Here is a 20,793-nt window from a genome sequence, read left to right on the forward strand (position 1 = left end):
TATTCTTCTGTGTAGTGTGATTCTGTGCATACATTTGACCTATTTTTGGAAATGAATAAATATTCCCTAATACATATTAAAGATGATGTACTTTAAACGCAGTGGTTTCACTCTCAAGGTTTATTTATATGTATAAATATTATTATGGCAATATATTGGTTTCTTAACATATTTATATGCAGTTAAGGAAATGGATTTACAGTGCCATTTGTGAGATATATTTGATCAGGAGCTCTTCTTGTTTTCTCTGACAAAGAGAGTGACTGTTGAAGGTACTCCTGTCCTGGATCTGAAGACGCTGCGCCTGAGCTGGAAGGAGCCGGAGGCGCAGCCTTGGTGATCTGCTGGAAAAGCTCCATGGTGGTGTAGTCGCTCATGAAAGCACTTGTTGGGTTTGCTACAGCTGTGGAGACAGTCTCGGTGCCTAATACGCTATGTGGGTCCGTTATGTTGTTCGCTCCTTCAGGTGGGTCTTCTGTAGAGCCTTTATGATTACTGTCCGTGGGAAAAGCCTCATTAGATGTCGAGTCTATTGTGGTTGAAATTGTAGGCGCTGAAGGAGGTTTGTTATCTACTGGGGGAGGTGCCGTATTAGGCATAAGGGTGGCCTTGGTCCAGTCCTGAGAGACGTTACAGGCAGAATGTGTCTCCTTTTTGACTTTCAACACTGACACGTGTTCTTCCGTCTCCTCGAGGTTCGGCCTACAAAGAAGCTCCATCACCTCCTGTAAAGGAATAAAGAGTAAAGAGTTTTCATATGTGGGAAAATGTCAATACTGTTACTCTGCAATAAAAGTAAAAAAAATTTTTTTTAATTATATATTATAATGATGATGATGATAATAATGATAATAATAATAATAATAATAATAATAATAATAATGAAGCTGCATCATTTATGGACAGGTTCTTTGAATAGTTGAGGGTTCTTATCTTGAAGGAGATTCACTTGGAACTCAAACTGAAGAGAGTAAACAAATTATCCCAGGAAACAAATTACAGTACGTAAAAATTCTTCAGACATTTCACAATATTCCTTCTTGAACCTGATTGATCAGAAGGAGTTGATTCATTTTCTGTAACTGCAGCTCTGACAGTAGTGATGGCTGTATTTCAAATCCCAGGCTTGTATCATCGTGCTCTTTCTAATACTTTATCGCTTCTATAGTAACAGCCCTTGTACGACGGACGATACACACAATCCAAGACTAATAATTAAATGGACTTGTAAATGTGTCGTTATTTAATAATGAAAACATTTAAACGTTGTGCCACTTTCTGTAAGGAGACTGATCATTTAGCACTCATGGGAGGGAGGCGTCTCCGGTGTCAGCTCACTGTAGCAGTAAGTACATTTCCCACCAATGGAGAGTCTTCAGAACAGAGGACTTTGTGGTTTCTCAGTAACAGGACAAGCTGTGTGTTTTTTTGTTTTTTCTTCTTATTATTATTATTAACGTCAAGTGAGAGAAAAAGAGACTAGTGCGGGAATGACAGTTTAGAGCTGGAACAGTATACGAGAAAACAAGAACTTGCTCAGAAGTATAAATACTGTTCGAGTGCCAGAATGACTCCGCATCCTAGAATTACAGAATTATCAAGTGAAACTTTTATCCTTCCAATACATCTAATGTTCAGAGCCTTAAAACTCACCAGTTCCTGACCGCCTTCAATTTTCTGTACAGCATTACTGTTGCATGGGTTGGGTATACTTGGCCATAGGAGTTTCTTGGATCTAGGTCATAGCAATAGGTTTGGTATCAAATCATTCAGTTTTTTCTTGCAATAACATTATGATTAAATTTGGAAAAATGTTCAAACCGGGGCTTAACCTTTTCAAAAGCCGAAAGCAGAGATGAGTGGCAAGTAGCAGAGCAATTAGGCCTGCAACGACTCCTGCCATCATTCCACCAATAGACCAAACCGAGTCTGAGGAACCAGATATTCAGTTACGTTTCACATCCAATACAGAATCTTCAGCTTGTGAAACCTGTAACCGTACTGCTGCACTGGAAGCATACATTCAATCATAAAAACCGCACTAGTTGTTGTTATAAATAAATAAATCAGTCAGAAGCTCCATTACTAAGATATGTCTTCAAAGCTCACGAGTACGAAGGGTTGCACCCTCAACGGTTTTTAAATGGAAACAATATAAATGAAGAAGAAGCCTTTATTTGTCACATATACATTACAGCACTGTGAAATTGTTCTCTTGGCATATCCCAGCTTGTTAGGAAGTTGGGGTCAGAGCACAGGGTCAGCCATGATACGGCGTCCCTGGAGCAGAGAGGGTAAAGGGCCTTGCTCAAGGGTCTAACAGTTGCAGCTTAGCAGTGCTAACACTATTTTTAAACTGTGGGGTTGGTAGAAAACTAATGGTGGCTCGATGTCTATTTTAGGCATCCAAGACCACTAAACTGCATGATGTGTTAGAATGGGAAAACTTACCCAACGTGTCAAAGCACTTCAGTTCACTCCGCTTTCCCTCCCCTGCAGACGTGTATGCGGACAGCTGCACACAGTAGATACTTCCACTTTGCAGATTCAGCAACTTGTAGCTGTTCACGCTAGGTTGCACGGTGATATCTGCCAACACATCCACATATCCAGAATAAACATGTTTATACATGTTTGATTTGAAGGGTACTTCCATCGGGCCTTTATACTGTATATAGTTCGAACCCCAGAGGTGCGAGGCCAAAGTGCTTACGGCTAAGCCACCGTGCCACCCGAGGAGTCAAAACATATCCAAATGTGTATGAGGACAAACGTTACAGAGAAACTGCAAAATGCAACATTATCCGTCCTGAAAACATACAGCTTTACATCTGACTGTTACAAATCTCTGAAACTGGAGACTCCTTCCAAAAAAATGATAAATAAATAGAATAAAGCACAAGGAGATTGGCGCCCTGTCCAGGGTGTACCCCGCCTTGTGCCTCGTGCTCCCTGGGATAGGCTCCAGGTTTCCCCGTGACCCTGAAGGAAGGATAAGCGGTATAGAAGATGGATGGATGGATGGAAGCACAAGGAGGTATGGTCATGTGACCCGACTGAAAGCCGAGTTCCTGCTACCACCCCAAAGTTGATTATTATTACGCTGACACTGGAGACTCCTTCCAACGTTATATAACCTCTGATGCTGTAAAGACGTCTAGCTCTTTATATCTGCTGGAGTTTACAGAAAAATGACTACTGGTTTGCCAGCGATTTGCTACCGAGTGGAGTTATGAATATCTCACGGATGTAACCGCTGACTCACTTTTTTTGCTGTTGTCTTGTGTGTAGCGGATGATGTAACCTTGTAGAAAGCCACGCACGTCCTCTTCAGGCACCGGGCTCCATGTAGTCACAAAGGAACTCTGGGTAATGTTAGAGCTGCTCACATTCCCAGGAGCAGCGAGTGGAGCTAATTAGAAGAAGATCCCAAGGTTAGTCTTGACAACGGTTATGTTCTACAGCAGTGATATTAATGGTGTGAAGCTGGACTGACTTCCTTCAGCGAGGTAGACCTGAGTTCTTCCGTACGTCAGATCGCTGTTATTTACATTCTTCAGGTCGCAGGTCTCTTTTTCATGCCTGACATGCAGGAAGAAGTGGTATCTCTTATAGGGCTGAAGTGCAACTGCACATAACGCAAAAGGAAAAGCGCCGCTTAAGATAGACATACTTCCAAGCGGAAAAATGTACGGTGCGTTATAAAAACCCGTCTGAAAGATCCGTTAGTAGAAATCGTAACTACATGAACAACTTTTTTTTGTGTGTATGTGTGTGTGCAAAACCTTGAACATAATATTCACAAATCCCCCCCACAGTATGTTCGTACACATTTCTGAGCATACTTTTTCCTTAAGCCTTCTCTATAATGAACGATGAGCACATTCTAATCAGGTTATAATGCAGGCATAAAGCCTTATTCAAGATCATTGATCTTTATCCACACCACCACGTTGGTGGAATTCGGATGATCAAAAATTATTCACAATTACAGGCAGGGAATTATGCTTTTCGGCATTGATGATATTATGTCATTAACACTACTTATAATGCATTATAACTAGACATGATGCGTAAGACACAGAAAGTGTAATGTCTTTTAATGAAACATTTCGTTAACGATTACATATTACAATGTTTCGTATTGTTTTCTTCGAATTTTAAACATTTTTTTTTTTTATTTAATACATATCTATAATGAAGTATGAACACATTCTTAACAGGTTGTAATGCAGTCATAAGGCCTTATGTTGCAGGACCATGGCTGATGATATTTCTATCGTTTGTAATAATATTCAAGATTATTAGCACTGAATTATGAGTCTTTTGGCACTCTTGATTATATATACAGTGTTATGAGCACTAATTAAAATGCATTATAACAGTACTTAATGCACAAGACTCAGCCTTTTCATTAAATATTTCATGATTTCAATGTTTCATATACTTTTCTTTGATTTTGTTCGAGACTATAATGAAGTATTATAAGTGAAGCGCATCCTAACGAGTTTACAATGCCTCGTTCATAAGACCTTGTTCAGGATTATTTATCGTCACGTGACTACGTCAGTGGAATTTGGTTTATAAATAATTATACACCAAATCGACGCTGAATTACGAGTCTTTTGTGGCAGTAAGTAATCAAGAACACTACTTATAAAGCGTTATAACCACTCAAAATGCATAGTAAACATAACGTGTAATGCATTTTCCTAAAATATGACCTATTTCATGTGACTGTTTCCCTAAGATATTTATAATAACGTGTACCCGGCATCACGAACGCATTATTACATGTTATGAATGCACAGTTTCATTGTAATTCCATTTCATACGTGTTCATAGAGGCTTTTAAAATGAATGTCAGGAAATGAAGTACCGTTGAGATTTCTGACAGTATGGTTGTTTTCCTTCGTGTAGACGGTTGTACAAGCTAATTCCTCATCGCTCGCCCACCACTCTACAGAATAGCAAGGATATTTCTTGGACAGCGTGTCATTCCACAAAAGACGGAAGCTGTTATTACCCATCAGATTAACTTTAAATGCTCTGTCCAAATCTGTTGACAAAACAAATAGAGTTGAGTTATATATAATAAAGAACAACTCTGGTATATACGCTAGTGTCAGTGCAGGCACATCAATTCAAATTTCCTTTATTAAAATAAGTAAATGACACATATCACATATGACATATATGCGCATATACTCTCACATAGTATCAGTTATGAATATCTGAGATGACCTACCGCTATGATCCTCCACGGCGTCTATGAGCAAGTGTGCAGCAGGCGATGATCCGGCTTTGTTTACGGCACTGATGCTGAGTTTGTAGGCAGAATAGCTCAGAAACAAAGTGACGGTTTGTGCTTTGAGGGAATAACTGCCTGCTTTAGCAGGTTCCCCACATGTCTTCTGGACTGTCACATTGTAGTTTTCGACTGCCTGACTGAGCACATACTGAAAAACGCCAAAGAGAAAAACGATGGAAAACAAATAAGCGGTTCATACCCATATGAAAATGTCTGAACATACTAAATGTAATCGTTTAGCACATTTGAACCTAAAGTGTAACAAAAGGAAATTCTATCCTAAAACCTATTCGGACTAATTTATTTTAAATGATCAGTGATGCCTTTGCCTACAGTTGACTAAATAGTATTTCGCATTAGAAAGGAGAGTGAAGAAAATCAGCTGAGCCCGTACCTCCCACGTCACGGTTATTTTTCTCTGTCCAGGTTGGACCGGATAGGAATGAGTTTCTTTTATGACGGGTGCATCTACGAATTCTGGTGAGAAAAATAGGTCAAACATACAATAAGTATCCTCTATGAACCTGCTTCTCTAACTAGCAGGCAATCAGACAGGATTCAGTAAAAGGACCTTGCGTAAAAAAATATATATACACACACATATATATATATATATTTTAACGTCATGTATTAAATAATGAGTCTTTATTGGTCACATATACAGTAGAGCACAGTGAAATTGTTTTCTTCGTGTACCCCAGCCTGTTAGGAAGTTGGGGTCAGAGCGCAGGGTCAGCCATGATACAGCGCCCCCTGGAGCAGAGAGGGTTAAGGGCCTTGCTCAAGGGCCCAACAGTGACGGCTTGGCAGTGCTGGGGCTTGAACCCCCGACCTTCCGATCAGTAACCCAGAGCCTAAGCCACCACTGCCCAGGGCATGTCGTTATAGGCTATTAATAATAGCATGTTGGGCATGTTATATTATTAAATAATCAATAATAATAGCAGGCTCTAATAAGTGCTATAGAACCACGTACTTTGTTTGAATTTCCGTGAAACAAGTTAGTTCTGGTCGTCTCTTATGATTCGCATAAATAGTCGTTCCTTCACTAATTTCTCTATTTTTCTTTCTCTTGAATTCAAATTCAATTTGTCTAATTGTCAAAGTGTCTAATTTGTCACACACACGCAATCATGCACAGTATGACGTGTAGTGAAATGCTTTTTACGACTGTCCGTGACACAAAATAGAAGGGAAAGTCCATCCATCCATCCATCTTCTATACCGCTTTATCCTTTTCAGGGTCACGGGGAACCTAGAGCCTATCCCAGGGAGCATCGGGCACAAGGCGGGGTTACACCCTGGACAGGGTGCTAATCCATCACAGGGCACACAATCACATACACACTCACACACCCATTCATACACTACGGACACTTTAGACACGCCAATCAGCCTACCATGCATGTCTTGGGACTAGGGGAGGAAACCGGAGTAACCGGAGGAAACCCCCCGCAGCACGGGGAGAACATGCAAAGTCCGCACACACAGGGCCACGGCGGGAATCCCCGACCCTGGAGGTGTGAGGCGAACGTGGTGGTGAGATGTGAGATCCCCTGCCTTGTGTCCCATGCCCCCTGGGATAGGCTCCTGGTTAAGTTTATCCTTACCCAGTAAGTATAAGCGGTACAGAAAATGGATGGATATTATTATTAGATTTCATGGAGCATCTGCCATATTACTCCCTATGAATGAGTACTACTAATCAACAACTATCAGAATGAGCAAATTTCATTATATCTAGCAGTACTGTTAGAGCTGCTGTTATAGAAACTTAATCAACACCTGATGAATCAGATTCAAGTATTCAGCTGCACTCGATTATAAAATGAGCTGTGTACTTTAGTTATACTTTTTGAGAACTATATTAGGACTTTACCTTGTGGGACTCTGATGATCTCACTCAAGGGACAAAGAGGACACATAGCAGTTACATCACACTGTATTTGCATCTCATAGGATTGAGAAGAGAGAGTGTCTTCCACGGTGCTGTGTCTGCTGTTCTGGGACTTCACCTACAGCGTGAGGGGGGAAAAAGAGACAGCATTCAACACCTCAAATGAATGAGTGTTTCACATGAAACTGTTCCCACGTTCCTCGTTAGAGAACGCTGTCTTTCTATCGAACCGAAAGTGGTCTGTCATGATAGGGACACAATATTTGAATACCTCAAAAACATGAAAAGGTGTTGAGCAAGATATGAGAAAATGTGCTTTGTCATGTTAGGCTTGAGTTCAAGTCAAATGACTTCTTTAGCTAGCTTCTTTATCTAACTAGGTATTGATTAGTTTCCCAGAAATTAGTCTTCAGAATGCTGGTTGAGACATTTATATATTGGGGTTTATTTTGGTTCATATTAATGCTTGCTAGCTACCTTATTAGCTAAGTATTAGCATAGAACATGCTAAGTTATCTCACTATTCATGCTAGGACCTGCCAATCCCCTGTCTAGGATAAATGTGAAGAAGAAAAAAAGGTAGTGAAATGAATCTGTGAATCGTAAATGCTAAGCAGCGCTAGTTTACTATTTCCCTTTGCTAGGTTAAGCCTGTTTAACTGTATGCTTGGTTAAGCTAATGGTTCATTTCATAGCATTTCATGAAAGTAGTAGATCCACCTGCTTCTTGTAATTATTTCACATTAAAAAAGGGCCCAAACTAGCACTATATTTGCTTTTTCCACCCTACGTATGAGCAATAATATCGATCTCTCAGGGTATCTACATTAAAAAAATATGTCTGGATGATGGTGACGATGATGAAAAGGAAGCCAGTTTCACCGGAAGCACCTTTAACAGGAATATACAAATCAATGTGAGCTAGTTAGCCAGCTAACAGACGTGCTATAAAGCGAGGGTGGTTTCTTCTGGAGCTATTTCCGCTAGCGGAGCAAAGAACAAATAGAACATTTGTCCACGCTGTGTCCGAAATGTAAGTTACTCAATGCTACTTTCTTGTTGATTGAACTGTTGTGTAAAAGCAATATCGCACTCACAATCGCACCGGATCGCAGTCGTGTGTGTGGATATTCAGTATAACCACACTCTACCTCGGATAGTGCGCACCTTCCCATTCTTCTGGGAAGGATTTCCACTAGGTTTTGGAGCGTGAAGGTGGGGATTTGTGTTCTTTCATCCACAAGAGCATTAGTGAGGCCAGGCACCGATGTCGGGCGAGGAGGTCTGGGGTGCTGTCGGTGTTCCATTTCATCCCAAAGGTGTTCAGTGGGGTTGAGGTCAAGGGATCTGCATAGGACACTCAAGTTCTTCCACTCCGAACATGGCAAACCATGTCTTCATGGAGCTCGCTTTGTGCACAGGGGCATCGTCATGATGAAACAGGTTTTAGTCCCTCAGTTCCAGTGAAGAGAAAATATAATGCTCCAGCATATAAAGTCAACCTATACAATTGTGTGCTTCCATCTTTGTGGGAAGAACTACAAATAGGTGTGATTTTCAGGTGTCCACAAACTTTTGGCGACATAGAAATGCATGGAGTGACCTTGAAAAAAAAATATCCCCTAACCGCCTTTTGGTTCTCCCAATATTCAAAACAGGCCTTGGTTTCATAGGCAGAAGACTGATCTTTATCTTTACCTCTTTCCACGCAGTGTTGTTGTGATCCCCGTTGAGTTCCCTGTACTTCAAACGATACTGTTTCACATTACTGTCTTCCCACTCAGACATAACATTCAAATGACCAGAACTTCTGCTGAAAGTCACATTGATAGGTGGACCACATTGTACTGAAACACAACGAGCGTTACCTTTAGCAATAAAACGAATAATCTCAAAAACATATTTGTTTAGCTTTTTTTTTTTTTATGCATTCTTATACAACTATTCTTTAACCGTTTCTATTTCATATCATTGACAAATATTAAGGTGAAAATGTATTTAAAATGGAACGTACTGACAAAAACGAACGTACTTATTTGTAATGGATGGCTGCTGAAGTTTGCGATGGTGCATCTTTTCCGATCGTCGCTCAGCACCATGGCAAACGCTGTCATGGGTTTCTCCGTTATTAGAGTAAAGGGGTTAGTCTTTGACTGATATCTCCTCCTGCAAGAGAAAGCGTTTGTTTTCATCCCATTACATCCTTTTTTATAGTCATAGATGACGTAAGGTCATTTACAAACATTTATACCACAGTACTGCTGAATGGCCAATTCTGATTGGTCAGAAGGTGTCGAATGATTTTCTATAACAGTAATTGATTGTCAAGAAAGCAACACGATACATATGTGATCTGAAGGGCGGTACTAAATAAACAAATAAGCTCTTTAAACAGAAGAATAACAATTTACACCGATCATCCTGTTCAGAAGTTTACACCCCCCTGGGTCTTAATGTATCGTGTTATGTTTGTATCGTAATGTACGATAGAAACATACGTAACCTTTTGTAATGGTTGTGTTGTGTGGAAATGAATAACCACTTTCAAGGGCATTCGACAGCAATTTTAAAAATGCAAATGTAAACATAACAACTTACTGATTTATGCAGAGAACATATTTATCGTATTGTCCAGAACTCCATACGCACTGGTACTTTATAATGCTATTTGGAGACCGTTGTCCAAAGCAGCTGAAACCGTGCGCTCCTAAAAAGAGCCGCAACTATAAACACCTTACGTTTACAATTGCTTTATGGAAATGCTGAAGGTTTCTTATCAATGCAGTTACATGACATTACCTTCAGGGACGTCACACTGTGTTTCACATGAGGTTATGTTTCTGCATGTGCAGAACACTGAAAAATAACAATAGAGAACACAAGACATGTATATACACACACACAATTTACATGTATAAAAAGATCAAGCAGTGTGATGTAATCCGCATCGGCTGATCAGCCTGCACGCGTTGCCCGTTAATAAAAGCGCATAAGGCATCTCGTACTGCCTTCAAACAGCCTCAGGAAAAGGAAATTCCTCAGAGAAAGCGCTGACGTTGGATTTCCCAAAGAGCCAACGATTAGGTGGAAATCCTAGGTCTATTTATTATCTATTTATTTAACTTCATTATATTAGCCAGCATTTTATTCAATAGCAGTGTTTACACGGGGGCACGTTTGCCTCGGACCTCCAGGGTTGGGGGGTCGATTCCCGCCTCCGCCGTGTACGCGGAGTTTGCATGTTCTCTCCGCGCTTCGAGGATTTCTTCCGGGTACTCCAGTTTCCTCCCCCAGTCCAAAGACACACATTGTAGGCTGACTGGCATCTCTAAATTGTGCGCAGTGTGTGAATGGGTGTGTGATTGTGCCCTGGGATGGATGAGCACCCTGTCCAGGGTGTCCCCCGGGATGCCCCGAGTCCCCTGGGATCGGCTCCAGGCTCCGCGCGACTCTCTGTAGGATAAGCGGTACAGAAAATGGATGTATGGATGGATGCGTAAGACATACTGCAGACTCCACATAGATCAGGGCGGAACGCATGTTCTGCATGTCACATCGCAGAGGCTGTCAGTAACGTTATCCTAAAAGGTTGCAATTTTGCATTTTGTTTGGTGGTTAAGGCTCTGGGTTACTGATCGGAAGGTCGGGGGTTCAAGCCCCAGCACTTCCAAGCTGCAACTGTTAAACCTTTGAGCAAGGCCCTTAATCCTCTCTGTTCCAGGGGGCGCTGTATCATGGCTGACCCTGCGCTCTGACCCCAACTTCCTAACAAGCTGGGTTATGCGAAGAAAAGAATTTCACTGTGCTGTAATGTATATGAGATCAATAAAGACTCATTATCATTTGCATTTGCCATTTTCATATCCAATCTAGTAGAAAAAATTGAAATCTAACTGAATTGAATCTAACTGAATGATTTTGTCATTATTGGGTTTGCACATGCGCTCTGAATGCTCGACTAATAAATTAATAAATGACAAAAAAAAACCCTATTCAATTATTATATAGGAATGTTGTCCAAAATGTTCTGTTTCGTTGGAAAATTTGTGTACTACACTGAACGTTTTAACACCTACAGAGGATGTTAAAAGTCTACACACCCGTTTAGATTTTTTTTTCCCCACATGGCGGGCGCATGGTGGCTTAGTGGTTAGCACGTTTGCCTCACACCTCCGGGGTCAGGGGTTGGAATCCCGCCGTGGACCCAATAATGATAAACAGCAATCACACCCAATCTAACCACGTGGCCCTGTGTGTGCGGAGTTTTCATGTTCTCCGCATGCTGCGGGGGTTTCCTCTGGGTACTCTGGTTTCCTCCCCCAGTCCAAAGACAGGCCTGATTGGCGTGTCTAAAGTGTCCGTAGTGTATGAATGGGTGTGTGAGTGTGTATGTGATTGTGCCCTGCGATGGATTGGCACCCTGTCCAGGGTGTACCCCGCCTTGTGCCCCATGCTCCCTGGGATTGGCTCCAGGTTCCCCTGCGACCCTGAAGAAGGAGTAAGCGGTAGAGGATGGATGGATGGTTTTACACGAAAAAAAGAAAAAAAAGAGAGAAAAAGATTACAATAACCTGGATGCACACCCCTTCACTAACACGTTGTTAAAGCAGCTTTTGCTTATAATACAGCACTCGGTCGTTTTTGGGTGAGAGTCTTCTACATATCTGACTCCTTTCCAACAGCGACTATATGACGTTGAGATCCATCTTTTCACACCGAGGACGACCGAGGGACTCGTACACGACTATTACAAAAGATTCAAACATTCACTGATGCTCAAGAAGGCAACACGATACATTAAGAGCCAGGGGGGTGTAAACTTTTGAACAGGATGATCGGTTTAAATTGTTATTATTTTGTTTAAAGGTTTTACTTTTTTAATTTAGTACCGCCCTTCAGAAGCTACATAAGATATTTACATGTTTCCCAGAAGACAAAATAATAACAATTTACACTAATCATCCTGTTCAAAAGTTTACACCCCCTGACTCTTAATGTGTTGTGTTGCCTTCTTGAGCATCGGTGAATGTTTGCACCTTTTGTAATAGTCGTGTACGAGTCCCTCGGTTGTCGTCAGTGTGAAAAGATGGATCTGAACATCATATAGTTTGTTGGAAAGGGGTCAGATATGTAGAAGATGCTGGAAAAGTAAAGAATGTGCAGGTCCTGGAGGATTTTTCTGAAGAACAGTGGGCAGTTTAACTGCTCAGGACGATCAAGGGACTCATGAAGAACTCTCACACAACATATAAACACAGTCGCTGATCATCCAGGTAACGACACACGGGATTAAGAATCGAGCGTGTGTGAACTTTTGAACTGGATCGTTTCTGTAAATTCAGTTATTATTGTGTCTTGTTGTCTATATGTAAACATCTGTTATGTGAAATAGTTTATTCAGGGCAGTACGTCCACAAACAGCCGACGTGATGCTGGCAAACATAGTCCCCTATGTAATGAGACTTTTGGGACATCCTGTTGTATATTAAAACATACAGTGTATATATATTTAGTGTAAATATATGTACTTTTATAATTATATAGTAAACTTTACAGTAAATGTCTTCCAGTCTGACCAGGGTGAAGTGGTCATTTAAACTGAATGAAGTATGACACATTGGTTTCTAAATATAATCACACATCTGCATCAAATTATACCTTTGGGATTTTTCATCAGTAAAGTTACAAAATGTTCAAAAGACAATTTTATACTTTCTATGATCGCTCACAAACACCCCCCCCCCCCCACCCCCCCCCACACACACAGAGCACCCACACGATTTTCTAAAATGCCCCAGTTTCATACATTTGAAAGCAGCTTTACTACTGTATGTAAAGCTAAGTGGAAAGTGAGTGTGAAACTACCCCCTCCTCTTCCTGTTCTACGTGAGAGTTTCAGTACACCACATCCACATCTCTCTTTACTAAAAAGTACATCTTCTCTCTACTGCTCCTGTTCAGGGTCGCCAGGCTGGATCACCTGTCCGCATGTTCAATTCTGGCACAAGTTTAATGCCGGATGCCCTTCTGACACAACCCTCCCAACTTTCCAGGATGGTATTAAGGGAACAGTCCTCTCCTGGCTCAGGTCTTATCTCACCGATCGTTATCAGTTCGTAGATGTAAATGGTGAATTCTCCATGTGTACTGAGGTTACTTTTGGAGTTCCACAGGGTTCTGTTTTAGGCCCACTGCTCTTTACTTTATATATGCTACCCCTAGGTCAAATTATTCGTAAACATGGAATTAGCTTCCACTGTTATGCTGATGATACACAGTTGTATGTTTCAGCGAAGCCAGAGGACAGACATAAGCTTAGTAAAGTTGAGGATTGTGTAAAGGACATTAGACATTGGATGTTAATTAACTTCCTTCTGCTTAATTCTGATAAAACAGAAATACTTTTATTAGGCCCACGTGTAGCTAGAAGTATTCTTTCTGATCACATGGTTACTCTGGATGGTCTTTCTGTTTCATCATGTGCAGCAGTTAAAGACCTTGGAGTGATTATTGACTCCAGCCTATCATTTGATGCTCATGTAGATAATATTACTAGGATAGCCTTCTTTCATCTCAGAAATATTTCTAAAATAAGAAACATATTGTCACTACATGATGCGGAAATACTAGTTCATGCATTCGTCACCTCTAGATTAGATTATTGTAATGCCATACTGTCTGGATGTTCCAGTAGGAATATAAATAAGCTCCAATTAGTCCAGAATGCAGCTGCTAGAGTCCTGACTAGAACTAGAAGATACGACCACATCACACCCATCTTATCCACACTGCATTGGCTCCCAGTGGAATCCCGCATTAATTATAAAATACTTTTATTAACCTATAAAGCACTAAATGGTCTCGCGCCACAATATCTAAGCGACCTTTTGGTTTTATATGATCCGCCACGCCTACTTAGATAAAAAGATGCAGGCTATCTGACGGTACCTCGAATAGTGAAGGCTACAGCAGGGGGAAGAGCTTTCTCTTATAGAGCCCCACAGTTATGGAACAGTCTTCCTATTAGTGTTCGGGACTCAGACACAGTCTCAGTGTTTAAGTCTAAGCTTAAAACGTATTTGTTTACTCAAGCCTACCCTGACTAGATTCTGTTCTACTTTCTCCCTCTCTCCTTTCGCCGAGCCCCACACGAATTTATGGAGATACTAGAGATCCAGATCCTTTCTGCCTCTGGATGGAGCTCAAATCTTCTTTAATTCCAGACTGCTGGGACTACGGCTGCTCCTAACGCCATACAGACTTCATATAAATCCATAATGAACTTTTTCACAATATCTGTTGTTACCCAGATGAGGATGGGTTCCCTTCTGAGTCGGGTTCCTCTCAAGGTTTCTTCCTCTTAAAACATCTTAGGGAGTTTTTCCTTGCCACCGTCGCCACTCAATGGCTCGCTCAGTTGGGATAAATTCACACCTTTAATATCTGTATACCGTGCTGATATTTCTGTAAAGCTGCTTTGAGACAATGTCTATTGTAAAAAGCGCTATACAAATAAAATTGAATTGAATACTGGCACTGAGAGTGCACTGGCCCGTGCAACCCTCCAGTGGTCGGGGTAGATTCCCTGCCCAGAAAACGAACCCGGGCCGTGGCCGTGAGAGCAACACACGCTAGCCACTAGTCCACCAGGGAAGCTTTGTACATTGTAGTTACCAAGTCTGCGCTTAATTTTTTCCCTTTGTTTGCCCTGAATATAATTTCTTTGCTTAAAGGTTTCTCTTCAATGTTTTTCTCTCAGGGATATCTTAACGTGGATTCGCACTTGTGGTTCATTTAGGTATCATCTTTGCCACAAATGTTTCATGGAGAAATATAATGAGACAAATTTCCTGAGATTAAATACAGAGAGAAATTCCACATTTGACATTAGCGAGAGTTGATGGTCTTGAAGAGCTGCAGTCAATGTTGTCAACTTAGAGATCGCTATAGGGCTCTAGATTTTACAGCCCTATAGCGACTTTAATTCAAAAAAGAGCCAAGAGACAAATCTAGCATTTTGAGCACATGTTGGTGACTGTCTTGAAAGCGATACGACTCTCCAGTTCACATCATATCTGCAGATATACGAATTGAGAGAGCAGGTTCACTCGACTCGCCATCAGTGCAATACCTGACTGAACTGTGCTTGCAACCAATCACCGATCACTATTATTCCAAACATTCAATCACCGATCACTATTATTCCCAATGTCCAATCACTGATCACCATTATTCCCAATGTCCAATCACTGATCACCATTATTCCCAACTTCCAATCATCAATATTCCCCACGTCCATCACTCATCACCATTATTCCCAATGTCCAATCACCATTATTCCCAACGTCCAATCACCAATCACCATTATTCCCAACGTCCAATCACCAATCACCATTATTCCCGAAGTCCAATCACCATTATTCCCAACGTCCAACACTCATCACCATTATTCCCACCATCCAATCACTGATTACCATTATTCCCAATGTCCAATCACCGAACACATTATTCCCACTGCCCAATCACTGATCACCTTTATTCCCAATGTCCAATCACCGAACACATTATTCCCACTGCCCAATCACTGATCACCTTTATTCCCAATGTCCAATCACCGAACACATTATTCCCACCGCCCAATCACTGATCACCTTTATTCCCACTGTCCAATCACCGAACACATTATTCCCACCGCCCAATCACTGATCACCTTTATTCCCACAGTCCAATCACAGATCACCATTATTCCCAATGTCCAATCACCAATCAGCATTATTCCCTATTCTGAATCACTGATCACCATTATTCCCAATTTCCAATTACTGATCAACCTTATTCTCAACGACCAATCACCGATTTCCATTATTCCCACCATCCAATCTCCGAACCCATTATCCCCAACGACCAATCACTGATCACCATTATTCCCCAAATTCTCCATTTTAAACTCTCTTCTTAAAGCGTAATTAAAGTAATTAACGTGACTAATTGTTTCCTTACTACTCACCTTTCACGACAGCTCACTGTCAGTACATCTTTTCATCTGTGTTCTTGATAGAAAGCATAGTATTTTGTAAATGTGTAAAAGTTTAGTTTGTGGTGCCAAGACTAAAGATGTCTTCACTCTAAAGGAGATAAATTATTGATGAAATCAATTATAAGCTTTTCTTTTCTATTCGGATAAAACCACATTCTGCTCTATTTTATTATATCCCAGATGAAAATCTTCCTTCTTCACGAACCCTGATATACCAGTAATCATGATGAATAAATGAATGTGGAAATAGGTATATGACATCATCTCTGGACTTTCTCATCGTGCATTAGCTGCTTTCCTCAGAAAAAAAAAATGTTGCCACCACTGTGCACAGTAAACTCAAGTAAAAACAATATTTCAAGTAAATCAAACTGCACTGAAACCTCTTCACCAAATACAGTTTTAAAAGCTTAATAAAAACGTCTTCTTAACATATTAGTATCAAGTTGTGGCAACCTTAAGGGTAAGGAGGTTAAGGGAGTGGTCACCAACCCTGCTCCTGGACCTGAAGACCATAATTGTGCCCACCAGACAATCTAATCTAATTGTGCATCACCTGACCACCTAGAAGTTCTTGATCAACTAACCCAGGTGTGTTAGACTTCAATTGGAGATGAAACCTATAGGAAGGTAGATCTCAAAGAAGAGGCTTAGTGACCACTGTGTTAAAGACAACAGACGTAGACTTTTATTTCCATTTTTATTTCTCATTTTAATCTGTTAAGATATCTTTGCGAAAACTGATCAGGTTCAATTCCATACTCAGTACGCGTAAAAAAAAACACCCACACTGGCAACCCTGTGTCCCACTGACCTGCTGAAGCAGTAGAAATGGTCCATGTTGACCAGATGAATCCCATAAGCAAGCCTGAAGATAGAAGAAATACATAACGATCAATGAAACACATAAGATACAGCCTACTGTATATAACAATAAAAGTAATGTGACGTTTAAATGTATAACCATCTAGGAATTATTCCTCTGGATGAAATGAATAATAAAAAAAAAAAAAGAACAAACGCACCAAAATAAAGGACGCGTTGCATCTCTGAAGGGAAATCCCAGTTAAATAAACTCCTTCAAACAGGGCTGAAGGAAGGGAGCTAGGTTGATTTTATTGTTTTTTCTTCAAAATCATCCAATTTTGTCTAGCTTCTAGCTCATGACTAACAGCTCTCCGGCTCACGGCTCGCACCAGTGCACATTTTTTTGCCTACTGCTCCTGTTGTGCGTGTGAGATAATCCACGCATGCGCAGTAATCCAGGTTCGGTCTCGCACGCAGTGCTGTCCTAACTGTGTGCACTGAAACCAATGAGCTCTGGAAGGAGTGTGAGCGTTTCTAAAGCATACTGGTATTACCGACAAGCGGGGTTAGCGGAAGTTTCACTTCCTCAAACGTGTTCGTCAGCGTGATTACAGAGTCTTTATTTATTTTTAGATTTGATCTTGGGTTAGTTAAATCATACTACATAGTAGTATACACACATCATACGTGCTCAAAGCCATGAAGGGTTTGTCAAAACCCTGAAAGGTTCTCTATAGAACCCTATAATCAGAAGTGTTTCCATCCGAGTGGGTTCCAAGTAGAACCTTATAAGAAGCTAAGAATGCTTAACTACTGTATCCAAAGAACACGTCATTGATTCATTGATTGATTTGTCTTCAGCAAACGCTTTAATCCCGGGAATACTAGGTGTGAACGCAAAGACCCTGGATGGGATGCCAGTTTACTACACACAAGTTCAGGATCAAACCCGGGACCCTGGAGACATCAATAGCAATACTACCTTCTGGGTTACCCACCGTGCCACCCCACATCACAGTTCACTACACTCCTCAACTCAGGTTCCTGTCTGTGTTCTATATGAGGGTTTCCTCTAGGTTCTTTGGTTTCCTCCAACCTCGTTACAAAAACACGCCAGGAGGTGAACAGGCTCCTCTAAATTGTTGCTACATGTGTGCATGGTGCCCTTACCAGGTTTATGCATCAAATAATGAAACAGTTGGTAAAGTCATATCAGTCCAGACTGTCTGATAAGACGTCATAGACTTGCTTTCCAGGAAACGATTTTACGTTTGAATATTTGAATAATGCGCGAACACTTATTTACTGTTGGTTTGTCAAAATGGTCAGCATCCAGGACCACTAGATTGTACGGAATGTGTACAGAATTATTGCTGAATTTGTTTATTTGTGACTTTGTATAGCTTTTGACCCAATTCCCTTTCAGTCGGCCTCTCTTACTCACGCTCTGTTGCCTCCTTCTTCTTCTTCTTCTTCTTCTTCTTCTTCGCTCTCTCTCTCTCTCTCTCACACACACACACACACACACACGTACACATAGACAGACACACATTTACACACACACACACACAGGAAGGACCATTTTCACACTTCGTAACCCTATAAGATCCTAATATAGAAAAAGTACCAACACCCACATTTTGAAGAACTAATACACAATATGCTAGTGTACAGTAATACATCAATACTCTATAGTCATATTCAAATGGGTCAGACCTATGTGTTTCAAAGGATTAATGCATATATATATATATATATATCTATCAAAGGAAAAGAAACAGGAATCATTTTTATCTAACACCTTTGTGCATGTACAGCACTAATAAAGAGCAGCGAATGAGTCAGGCTCCATTGTAGAAAAACAGAAAAAGGGAAACATTAACTGTAAATGTTTCTCCGTAAAATTCCCCCGCCCCACTTATCAATGCACTGATCAGTGTCTGATGTGTTTTTTTTGACACCTGTCATGTTGTTAGCACTGTGTGAAGATCCAAAGTATGATAAGAGCACGTGGGCTTTGTGTTCTTCAACACACCTTTTGATGTGTGGATGAACGTTTTCTTTAGAGCAAAAGGCACTGAGTCAGTAGATTTCAGAACACACACACACGCACACACACGCACACACACACACACACACACACACACACACACATACATACATATATATATATATATATATATATATATATATATATCTAATAGCTAGCTTGAAAGACTGACAATATATATATATATATATATATATACACACACACACACATGGTCAGTCTTTCAAACTAGCTTTCATAAAGCCTTGATCTACTTTTAAATTCTTAACTCTAATGGCTCAGAATCAGATGATGGTTCTTCTATAACAGCAACCCCCTGCAAGAAGTTCGCCTGCAAGGTTCGCATTAATGCGCTTGTCCTAAACCTTTATCGTTTCTATAGTAACAGCTCATTCACAATGACTTGTATGGCAGATGTTTGACATACAGATAAAAAAATAAATAAAAAAGTGCTGCTATTTCAAAGGAAACCTAGAACTACAATCATCGATATGGTGCGTTTTTCGTATCAGGAGACTTTATTTGGCATTTTTGGAAAGAGTCTTCAGTGTCAACACTTCAACATATGAAAGTTCTCATGATGGAGGACTTTGCACTTTGTGGTTTCTGGGGTAGCATGCCCACATCTTCTGTCGACTTTATGACTTTAAGTGTGCGGATGGCTGTTTATAGATGTTACAGTGTACGTGATAACAGGAACTCACTCGTTTGGCAGATGTTCCACGACATTAAATGTGACCATACATAGGTAAAAAAGATATGATGTGCAACAAAAATTGTAAACAAAAAACAACAACAATTGTAATGAGTGGTGAATTGCTGTGGTACACGACGTATAGAAGACTTCAGCACATCATGCCCTTATTTGGAAAATAATTCACTTCAGATTTGAAATACTAACTCCACTGGCCTTGTCACTGATTAATTTCCTACTTGCCTACAGTATGCACTACTCTTTAATTGCTTAGATTAATCGATGTCCCAGCACACATGGTCTATCTAAGATTTTGAAGAAAGTTCTCGCCAAACATCCCTTTTTTTTTTTTTCTATTTAAAGTAGGAATAACAAATCATAATCCTCAAGTACTTGACGAATGTACTAACTAGCTGTCTTGGCTAACAACGTTTTAGTTTGATAGTATTCTGACCTATTTGTACCAGCATGAGGACATGGTTTTGTTTCAGACTCCAAAGTACATTTGTATGTTGCTCTGGTAAAAGGTGTTTACAAAATTTAAGACAGCGTTAAATTCCTAAAAAATTTTGGGTACTAAATATGTTACTATTTAAAGTTGCTGATTTGATCCTTTAACTTAAAGGCATCCCTAAGTATTAACCGCGAGAGTCAGTAGCAGCTGAGCTAGATGTTTTTACTGCAAAAATTCATATTCCGATCATATTTCCATCCATCCACTTCCTGTAGTGCTTTCCTACACAGAGTTGCGTGGACCCTGGAGCTTATCCCAGGGGACTCGGGGCACAAGGCGGGGGACACCCTGGATGGGGTGCCAACCCATCACAGGGCCCAATCACACACACATTTGCACACTACTTACAATTTAGAGATGTCGATCAGCCTATAGCACATATCTTCGGACTGGGGGGGAAACTGGAGTACCCAGAGGAAACCCCCGAGGCACAGGAAGAACATGTACGCTCTATGCACAGAGGACAGAGGTGGGAATTGAAAC

General features: G+C 40.7%; 1 protein-coding gene across 5 annotated transcripts; it reads right to left on the reverse strand.

Annotated features, from left to right (window-relative positions):
• Positions 1-103: 103 nt before the first annotated feature.
• Positions 104-19,172, reverse strand: LOC108259998 (leukemia inhibitory factor receptor). Of its 5 annotated transcripts, XM_047152045.2 has the most exons (17): positions 18,497-19,169; positions 17,060-17,113; positions 16,216-16,258; positions 10,008-10,064; positions 9,807-9,915; positions 9,241-9,374; positions 8,907-9,055; positions 7,191-7,326; positions 5,706-5,788; positions 5,249-5,459; positions 4,880-5,059; positions 3,497-3,628; positions 3,266-3,412; positions 2,452-2,589; positions 1,833-1,929; positions 1,654-1,735; positions 113-725 (listed from the first exon to the last, which is right to left on the reverse strand). In XM_047152045.2, the coding sequence occupies exons 6-17, from the start codon at positions 9,320-9,322 to the stop codon at positions 183-185; spliced, it is 1,980 nt and encodes a 659-aa protein (XP_047008001.1). In that variant the 5' UTR covers positions 9,323-9,374; positions 9,807-9,915; positions 10,008-10,064; positions 16,216-16,258; positions 17,060-17,113; positions 18,497-19,169; the 3' UTR covers positions 113-182. The 5 variants fall into 5 exon arrangements, with proteins under 5 accessions (XP_017315382.2, XP_047008001.1, XP_047007999.1 ...); XM_017459893.3 differs by lacking the exon at positions 16,216-16,258 and having other exon boundaries at positions 104-725; positions 18,497-19,172; XM_047152043.2 differs by lacking the exons at positions 16,216-16,258; positions 18,497-19,169 and adding an exon at positions 17,271-17,592.
• Between the last annotated feature and the right edge of the window lie 1,621 nt (positions 19,173-20,793).

Source organism: Ictalurus punctatus, chromosome 28 (genome assembly GCF_001660625.3).
Source record: "Ictalurus punctatus breed USDA103 chromosome 28, Coco_2.0, whole genome shotgun sequence".
Classification (NCBI taxonomy): domain Eukaryota; kingdom Metazoa; phylum Chordata; class Actinopteri; order Siluriformes; family Ictaluridae; genus Ictalurus; species Ictalurus punctatus.

Bases quoted from the DNA above. Each gene is read 5' to 3' on its own strand.
- LOC108259998 (XM_017459893.3), bottom strand. From the start codon at position 18,734: ATGTATTACTGTACACTAGCATATTGTGTATTAGTTCTTCAAAATGTG. The intron at 17,114-18,496 runs GTGAGTAAGAGA...TTCTATCTTCAG, and splicing joins GAAGAAGGAGGCAACAGAGC to GCTTGCTTATGGGATTCATC. The intron at 9,916-10,007 runs GTAATGTCATGT...GGCTCTTTTTAG, and splicing joins ACAGTGTGACGTCCCTGAAG to GAGCGCACGGTTTCAGCTGC.